We start from the raw sequence: 9,078 nt of genomic DNA, 5'->3' as shown, positions 1-9,078 counted from the left end.
TAAGACAAGCAAACCCAAGCAAAAACCTCGATAATTTAGCTTTTAGCTGAAGTACCTAAAAAGGGACGATTAAATGACTAAAAACATCAAGTGTAATGATTTTGACTCATATAACACCTATGTCATATTAAAGGAAACAAACAAATGTAACGCGGAACTGCAAAAATTTATTTCCAATAATCAATGAGGAAAACAAAACATCTATTTGAAAATATAACACAAAAACTTCAGGAATATTAATTATTGAGGCAAGTGTGTCATGGTTTTAGATCTACTCCAACTTGTCCAGCAACTGGCGAATGTCCTCCTGTCCGCGATAAATCCTCTTTAGCCCTCTGGGAAGATACCGACAGGCGGACAGGTTGAGGTAGTCGAGTGCTGTCATTTGGCCTATGACAGGCCTGCAAAACCACAGGAAAGATGGAGATGCAATCAGTCATTGTGGTTTATAACAGTGTATCCCAACCCAGGGTACAGGTTTTACTATTGATTAATATAAACATCAACAGTAAAACTGAATCATTTCATTCAATTGTAGCACACCTAATGTTCTCTCATGGCACAGTGGTTGGGAAACACTGGTTCTAAAGGTAAACAAAGAAGAAGTGGTTTCGGTTACCTGAGAGCAGCTGGAGTGATTCTGGTCCCGCTCAGGTTGAGCGAGCGCAGGGTGTCGGCGTCGTTGGCCCTGGCCAGGTGGCACATGGCCACCTCCAGGTCCTCCTCAGAGAAAAGCTGATTGGCCACGTCCAGCTGCCGCAGCGTGTGACTCCACTTCTGCATCACAGCATGGAGGCCTTCCTTCTGGGATATGCCCACGTGACTGCTGAAGTACTGGCCCCAGAAGAGGCACTCCAGTTCTGCCAGACACAAAGTACCGGTAGGCACATTTCAAATTTTTTTTTAAGGGTACTTAAGGTCAAATTTAAAAAGTTTAAACGTCTTAGTTGTAAATATGTATGTTTGAGTTTTGATGAATATATTTTTTAATTGTTTAATTTGCCACTGGATTGAAGCCCTAACCCTAGTTTTTGATGCTAACTGTCTTAAAACTGAATTTGAAACCCCAAAACAAGACAAAGTAAAAATGGCCCCTTTACCAAGACAGGGTAACGCTACCAGACCCGCAGACGTGACACGTGAGCAGCCTCGCAGGTCCAGCACTCGCAGCCGGGGGGAGCCAAAGAGTATGTCCCCTAAGTATTTGTCGGTCATGTAGGAGTACGATGCGGTGGCGATACATAGCTCCTCCAGTAGAGGAAATCCAGGAGACAATTCAGCACCGTTCCGCATGCTCTTTTGCAGCGGGTGGACGTTCAGCATCCGGAAGGTCTGATGACAAGTACAGGGGAGTTTTTTTTAATTTTATTTTTATTTTCCTCATGAACTAAAATCAGGAAGCCGAAACAAAAGAATTACCAGAGGAATTCTCAAGTCTTAAACTTCATGTTTCAAGCAAACCCCGAATTAATATGGCATATCAACCGTCAAGCAAGTGGAGTCATACAGCTTACGTCCATCAGGGACAATCCATAGTATCGACTGCACAGCGCCAACTCCAGGCAGACAACATGCATTACATTAGCTCTTTACAGTCACAAATTTGACAAGTTAAGCCTGACTTGAGTCAAGTAATGTGACTCGAATCCCCCACTTCTGATGTCTACCATCTTCTACCTTAAGTTTGGGGCAAGCCCTCTGTAACGCTTGGACGCAAAAGGTCAGTTCGCCGTCTTTAGTGTCCAGTTTTTTGTTCACCTCCAGCAGCTCCAAATCGGGACAGCATCCCCTCTGAAAACAGAAGCGCGGTACTAAGCTTTGCTTCTACTGCATTTGCGAGACTTGTGGTTCCTTACAGAGATGGCTGCGAAGAGTCGATCGTACTTCAGTCCGTGGGTGAACCAAATCTGCCGGATCTGAGCGCCGTGACTTTCAAGGTAAGTGAGAAGACCTTCCACCTGAAACTACAGCAACACAAACAATTCATAAAAATACTATTATTGACGTTATTTGACAGAAATTGGTCTTTTTTTATGCACTTAGTCATGTAAAATTTAATTGGTATAAGGTAATTAATTCAATTCATATCCAATTGATATGGAGCTTAAACTAGAATTTCCCAACCTTTTTTGAACCGAAGCAAATTATTTACGTTGGGGAAAAATCTTAAAAGTAAAAAGAGAGATGTGACTGCAAAAGTGTGCACACCTTTGTAATAAGGCACATTCAAATGATCACATTCAAACTCATGTTGGGGGAAAGTCTGCCACCATTTATAATGCCACGCATTACCCCCACCCCCTAAAAATAAATACAAAATAAAAAAATAAAAATAAAATCAGAAGTTCTAGCAGGTTTATTATGACATTTTTGCAGTCGCGTCTTACAGCACAAGCCATGGTCATCGTCTCACCTCCGTGTGCTGTAGATTTAAACTTTGCAGCGATCCGCTGTGCAGGCCCAGGCTCTGGAAGGCCGCCCCCGTCAAGCCAGTACAGTAGGAGAGCGTGAGGGCGCTCAAGTGAGGGCAGAACTGTGACACTACCTGCCAGTTGATTTTTTTTTTAAATAAATAAGTAAATAGCTTAAACTGTAACTATACAACAAACTGTGAAAAACACATTTTGTGAATAAACCTAGTGACTTACATCTACTGCGTGGTCCACATTTTTGGTCCAGTGATGGAGGGAGAAATCCCGCAGCTGAGAGAATCTTGAAAGAACAAAACAAAGACTATATTTACACAGAACATTTACAAAGCTAATCTTAGTAGCAACATGAAGTACCATACCTTTTCTGCGCCAGCCAGTCTAACGTGTCTTTAATCCGACTCTGTGTTTTTGGCAGCTGACTATTTCCCGGCGCGATCCAGCAGTGACCGACGGAGACTTTCCGCCATAAGACAGGAGCGGCGGCAGCAGAGTTCCACAGGCGGCACACTCTTGCCACCCTAGCACGGGAAACATATCGTTTTTAGCATTGGTAATTAGGCCAACATCAACAAAAAAGTCAAGGATGCTCAAAAAAAAAAAAAAAGACAAAATTGTATCCTAATAACAGAAAATTCACACTCAAATGTAACATTTTCATGAACTGTGTAAGTATAATGTTGAATTAGAGTTTAGGCTTATTGTTGGCTATATTTTTCTTCTTTTTTCAGGATAAAGAATGAAATTTACTGGCAATAAAATGACATTTTGTGTGTTGGGATATGCTTTTTTTTTTTTTTTTTTTTTTTTAAGCTTTGAACTATCAAATTTCATTTGCCTCCAAAGACACTACATGGGGTAGTGTCACATTTTAAATTTTAAATCATTTGTTTAAATACTACCTGCACAGAAAGGGGACGGCACCATCTTGAATGACCACCATCTTAAAAATATTGACCAAAACCTCCTCAGGAAGACGTTGCCCCCATCTGTGGTCGTTTGGTGTCGCCTCCTCTTTTGTCTCAATAGCTGGCGTACGAATAACAGGTTTTCTCTTTTCCTTCTTCACTGTTGTCTGTTTTCCACCTTTCCCTTTATTGGTATTTTTTTTCTTTCCCCCCTTTTTCTTTTTGTGGGTCCAGATGGATCTGTTATCCTGTGAGGTGCTGCTGGATATGACGAGGAGCATGTCCTCTCCCTCATGGACCGTGTATCTGGGCCAGGCTGCCCTGTCCATGCATGTCTTTTTCTTTTTTGCCTTTTGAGTTTTGGGCTCAGTGATTTTCCTTTTCAGTGAGGCTTTTGTGGGCTTCGGTGCGTCATCACCCTGGGTGGACACGGATGCCCCGGCATCTTCAACCGACCCTTCAGTGGATGCCATCATCAGGATGCTTTCTTGTCTTTGTAAGCCAATGAACACAAATAATCTGAAAAATAGTCAGAGAGGAATATTACTGAATTTGTGAGGCTCATTGAAGTACTGTATCCAAGAGGTACAAATCTAATTTTAGGAGAGGTAAAGTATTAAGACTTTAACAAATTACAGATAAACGTTTGCATTGATCTTCTCCCGGTTGAACTATAGTCTTACTCGTTCCTCAGTCGATCTTCTCTTACAAGCGTTCACTACATCCAAAATGCAGAAGCTAGACTTCGAACAAGAACCAACCAGGGGTTCCTGTTCTTACATCCCTACACTGGCCATGAGTAAAATAAACTACATAACACAACACAACAATATAATTATTGCCGTTTATCTTTCCCTTGCACGTGTTTAGGTTTGTCAAATCCTTGGACGGTTTAAAACAATGTGAGAAATGTCATGTATACCATCAAGCCTTTCTAGCTAACATCTTGTTACCATGTTCTGTTTTATTATATTCTAGACTTGGTGACATGTTTGCATCCTTGCCTACAGATGTATATTTTAAACTGTCTAGTATAAACTCTTTGTGTCGTATTGTTACATCCATCACCCATAACTGTGATGAAGACACCATATTCAAATACAAAGTCAAAATGTAGCCTACTATAATTCTGAACGACTGTGTTATATTACCTGAAAGCTGTGTGCGTATCAGCAGCTCTTTTTTATTTGGTATTATAACACTGTCAGACTCAAATATGGGCAAAATTCCGAACAACTCATGAACAATTGACTTCGAAAACACCATTGAGCAGCTAGCTCGTCATTGTAGCTAGCTGTTTGCTAAGGAAATCAAAGCCGCGCGACATACAACAAAAGACATAATTCTAATCGCTGTGAACCGTCGTCGAACTGGCCTTCTTTATTTTTCGCAATCGCTAGATAAATTTTCGATTTATTCAACAACCCACAGTTCGAGCGAATTTGCAGTCTTGTGTTGTTGCTTTCATCCCAACAAGTTCGAGACAGGATACGCCCTGCTACAATATGATTGGCTGTGGGACCTTCATTGCTGCAATATGATTTGTTGTTGCTACTAGGTCACGCCCCAAGGGAAAAAACAAAACAAAACAACAACAAACTTTGTTTCATTATGTACAAATGTGATTCATATTTTGAAAGGTCTTGGGTTACGGGTTGTAGGTAAACAAATTGTTATGGGAGGGGGGTAATGTTTTTTTTTGTTATTAAATAAATCTTGGGTCTTTTTTTACATAACAGTGGTGTGTAGAATTTTAATACCCGCCCGAGTTTCCCTTCACCTCATTTGCTGATTATTGCCCTGATTGGCTGCGTTGATTGTGTTAACAGAATTAAAATAAAAGTTCATGCATAACATTTGATGAGAACGTTGTCCCATCCAAGGTGGCCGCCCCGTAGATATGTCTTCTTCGGCACACCGGCGTATCTAGTCTATATACATCTATGGGGGCTAAATTGTTAACACACAATGCGCACAGCGGCCATGCGATTGGCGAAAAGCTCAACTAAAGACCCGCCTTTCATTACTCGTCCAATCATCGGGTTGTACATACTTCCGGGCTAGCACAAAGACGCTTTGCAGTGACTTTGGACATTTCGTGGTAAAACGGTTGTTAACGTTTTAAAATGAATGTGCATGTTATTGTGATTTGTTTAATTATTGTTATTGTGTACTTGAAGTTTTCTTAGCGACAGTGGCGCTCATGCTACCGCTCATGAGCGGTCTTTCTAGCAAACAGTAATTGCTAACGTAAGCTTTGCACGTGACTTTAGAACAACTCTTAATGTGGCTTTACAGAATTTTAGTTTGTGTAGAATCGCCGTTACCCACTAATCCCAGTGGCACTTGAACGCAGCAATAATAAAGTATTGGTCACAGTATATTGATGAGAAGTTAACTTGCAGTGTTTGTCTACCACAACAGCTGGCAATGGCGTCTGGGGGGAATTACTCTCTCTGTGGAAAAGCAGCCGTAACTGAAGCTAATTTGAGTAAGTATCAAGACATTTATGTAAAGAAAGCTGGAATTTAAATCGATATTTGTAGCTGTATATACCATTGGGTGTAGGCATAATTTGCTAATATTTCTGTTTTCAGGAGATGATTATTATTGGAAGCTGGTGGCAGACTTTGTTGGCCCTCAGACGGGGGAAGGCTTGGATCTGGACAGAGAACTTTGCAGAAATAGAATGCTGATTCAAAGTGGACTCATGAGGGAGGACAATAACTTCGCATGGATCTCCGTCGTCGACTGGCTGAAGAGGATTTTCCCAGCGTACCATTCGGCGGACTTTCGGTGCTTGATCGAAAGAGGGATCGCCACTACCTTGAGCTTGACGGGCAGTGCCAGGGAGGCGTTTCTGGAGTCGTATGTCAATTTTAACTTTGTGGGCCCCATATGTGACAGCATTGGTGTTGAACGAGACCACCTTTTAAAGATGAAAGACTTTTCTGAGCGGGCACAGTCCATTGAGATCACAAACGGTTTGATCCTGGAGCTAAACAACTTTGTGACAAGGGAGAGAGTTTCCCCCATCAACTTGGTCACCTGGCTGAGGAACTTCAACCCGGAATACTGCCAAGATGGCAAAATTCAAAAAGCTTACAGAATCTTGAAGGTTAAGATCAAAAGGTTAAAGATGTGCTACCACAATTGTCAAACTAGAAGTCACAGACGTAACTTTGTGATGGAAAATTTGCTTCAAAGTCCGTTTGAGCTGGTGGCGTCCAAAGAACACCACAAAACGTTTGTCAAGAAGCGCCCACAGTTATCTCCTTGCGAAAAGATGGTGATCAAAGAGGAATACGATATCTACGAAATCTCTCCCAGCAAGGAGTCCGAGAAGAATTCTTCGGTTCGAGCCATTAGGAAACAAGTGTCAGTCTGCAGTGGTGATGAGAACGATGGGGAAGCATCCGGCGGAGCCGCAGCGAAAAAAAAAGACGAAATATTGCCATCTCTCCTGGACGTGGCCATGTTGTCTGTCAAGAAGCTGTCGAGTATACACCACGGGCAAACGAAAAAGTGCAGGAGGATTTCCTGGGACCTCCTCAGGAATCAGTATGCGCTAACGTACAAGGAGAACCCCACCATGGAGGCGTTTGAGAACACTCTTCGCTCGGCCGGGAACCAGGTCTCGTTGGCGCCCCCGTTGGTCTTCCTCCACCACAACGCCAATTTCTTGGTGGATGTGCACGACACGGTGGAGCAGCAAATTATAGCGTTCGAGGGCGAGATCACCCAGTCGCGGGGTGAGAAGCTGGGCCGGGACGCGCACCCTCTTTTTAAGAACGTGGTCAACTTCACCGAGAGCGCCACCTCCCGCTTCATCCAAATGGCCGCCGACATGCTGGACCCCGACAAGGGAGCTTTGTTGGGCTACAAGAAACACTGGGTGGCCTTCTGCAATGAGAAGGACAACCCCTCTCAGCTACTCAGGAAGCCGTCGACACTATTCAGCAGCTACTTTGAAGCCGCCGCGGGCCTCATTCACCACCACAAGGAGGTGGCGCTCTTCTTCTCTGACATGCTGGCGCTCTGCAATGACGAGTGCCCCAACGTCCTCCTCGAGAGCGTGGTCGCTGATGCCAGTGATTCTGTTATCCAAAGCATTGTGTGTGTTCTCGCAATCATCTACTGCAAAGTGGTAGGCCCCTACTGGCAGCTTCTGAAGAGCGCTGGTGAGTACTCACTCTTCAGCCAGTACTTGCTCTGCCTCTACCAGAAGTTCCTAGAATGGGCCAAAGACCCCTCCGAGCTGATGGTGCCCGAGAAGATCACCAATGTCTTCCTGCAGTTCGCGGTATACGATAAGACCTACACCGGCGTTTACCACTACTGTTCCGATTTGCACACCAACAAGGACCTCATCAGGGTCTGCTTGAAGAGGATGATCAAGACGATTAGCGGCGTCGCCGAGTTGCACTTGATGGATTTCCTACCAGGAGGACGTTATTCTAAAGTGCCGTCGCCCGACTTGAACATCAAGCTGCTGAGCTGCAAGTTCTTCATCCTGATGGCCGACTATCCCTACAGCCAGCCGCCAGAAGGAAAAAACCAAGTAAACCCCGCATATTCGGATAGCTCGGACGAATTGACGTCCTCTGACTCTGAAGATGCTTCCGGTAAGCAAGATCCTCCTCTGCCAGTGTCGGCACAATGGGTAAAAGGTCGTGGACAGCAGAAGGTTGTTCAACGTCCGGCCATTAAGAATGTCTATTCAGAGTGCATGGACCTGGATTACATCACCGCTACCGTGGAGAGGAACGGCGGGCCGTGCCGCACCCAGCCGGACGTGGACAAGATGCTGCTGCGTTTGGCCGACGATGACAGGCGGACCAAGCGCGAGGCCATCCGCTGCGAGATTGCCTATCAGAAAATGGTGCTGCACAACACCGACCCCATCCTCAACTCCTCTTTCCGCAACACCACCGAAATGACGTTGAAGCTGAAGCTGGCGCTGCCCCGCCTGAAGCCGGGCTACTCGATCGTTTTGGCCCCCAGGAAGACTGCGGTGATGAAGCGCGTGCGTCCTAGTGTGGAGGACAGTTTAAGTAGCCGCCCCAAACCTGAAGAAAACAAACAGGTGTAATATTATCAATTAATCATGACCGTTTGTTTATAAAGCATAAATATACAATAGATCATTGAGTCAGTCTTTTTCACTCAAATTAAAATGTTTTTTGTTGATGTAGTTTGTTTATATATATATACATATGTATGTGTGTGTGTATATATATATATATATATATATATATATATATATATATATATATATTAGTCATTTCTGGGTCATCTTTATTTTGGGACAAATCATGTACTTCATAAATGTAGCAGAGTTCCTTTGTTTCATTCTAAAAAGATTACATTTTAAATATGCGATCAGTAAAAAAAAATTAAAATAAAAACATCAATAAATATCTGCATACTTGATCATTGCCAGGCACATTCTTCTGCGTACCATTGTGGACAATCGTTGTGAGTTTAAGCAACGTATTTGTTTTGTTTCTGCAGTGACATTTGAATGGTTGCATCACAAGCAAGTGACTTACAGCCACTCGAGGTCATGCTTATACAAGTATTTGTATCGGCCAATAAAATCACAAATGTGAACAAATTACATTCCATATCAGGTAGCGTAAGATTTTTGCTGAAAAGTGAACAAAACGTATCATCTCATATTCGGTCCTGCTTTGTTGTTATGGTTGTAAAACGAACGCACCCTTATCCAAGGGTTACCA

At 43.3% G+C, this 9,078-nt stretch overlaps 2 protein-coding genes across 5 annotated transcripts; one reads left to right on the top strand and one right to left on the bottom strand.

The window, feature by feature from the left end:
- Window positions 1-147: 147 nt before the first annotated feature.
- On the bottom strand, window positions 148-4,887 carry fbxl6 (F-box and leucine-rich repeat protein 6). 3 transcript variants are annotated; one of them, XM_077506803.1, is made up of 10 exons: window positions 4,489-4,887; window positions 3,332-3,856; window positions 2,792-2,950; window positions 2,649-2,712; window positions 2,414-2,545; window positions 1,857-1,964; window positions 1,678-1,791; window positions 1,101-1,332; window positions 620-860; window positions 148-401 (listed from the first exon to the last, which is right to left on the bottom strand). In XM_077506803.1, exons 2-10 carry the CDS (start codon window positions 3,811-3,813, stop codon window positions 272-274), a joined length of 1,662 nt encoding a protein of 553 aa, XP_077362929.1. In that variant the 5' UTR covers window positions 3,814-3,856; window positions 4,489-4,887; the 3' UTR covers window positions 148-271. The 3 variants fall into 3 exon arrangements, with proteins under 3 accessions (XP_077362929.1, XP_077362930.1, XP_077362931.1); XM_077506804.1 differs by having other exon boundaries at window positions 4,767-4,848; XM_077506805.1 differs by lacking the exon at window positions 4,489-4,887 and adding an exon at window positions 4,021-4,476.
- Window positions 4,888-5,298: 411 nt separating this feature from the next.
- LOC144007299 (uncharacterized) lies at window positions 5,299-8,482 on the top strand. Of its 2 annotated transcripts, none has more exons than XM_077506800.1 (3): window positions 5,299-5,438; window positions 5,762-5,828; window positions 5,935-8,482. In XM_077506800.1, the coding sequence occupies exons 2-3, from the start codon at window positions 5,768-5,770 to the stop codon at window positions 8,427-8,429; spliced, it is 2,556 nt and encodes an 851-aa protein (XP_077362926.1). In that variant the 5' UTR covers window positions 5,299-5,438; window positions 5,762-5,767; the 3' UTR covers window positions 8,430-8,482. The 2 variants fall into 2 exon arrangements, with proteins under 2 accessions (XP_077362926.1, XP_077362927.1); XM_077506801.1 differs by lacking the exon at window positions 5,299-5,438 and adding an exon at window positions 5,451-5,587.
- Window positions 8,483-9,078: the final 596 nt, after the last annotated feature.

The sequence above is a fragment of the Festucalex cinctus genome, chromosome 19, assembly GCF_051991245.1.
Source record: "Festucalex cinctus isolate MCC-2025b chromosome 19, RoL_Fcin_1.0, whole genome shotgun sequence".
Classification (NCBI taxonomy): domain Eukaryota; kingdom Metazoa; phylum Chordata; class Actinopteri; order Syngnathiformes; family Syngnathidae; genus Festucalex; species Festucalex cinctus.
Note: the sequence above shows the minus strand (reverse complement) of the source record. Positions and strands in the feature narration are given on the sequence as shown.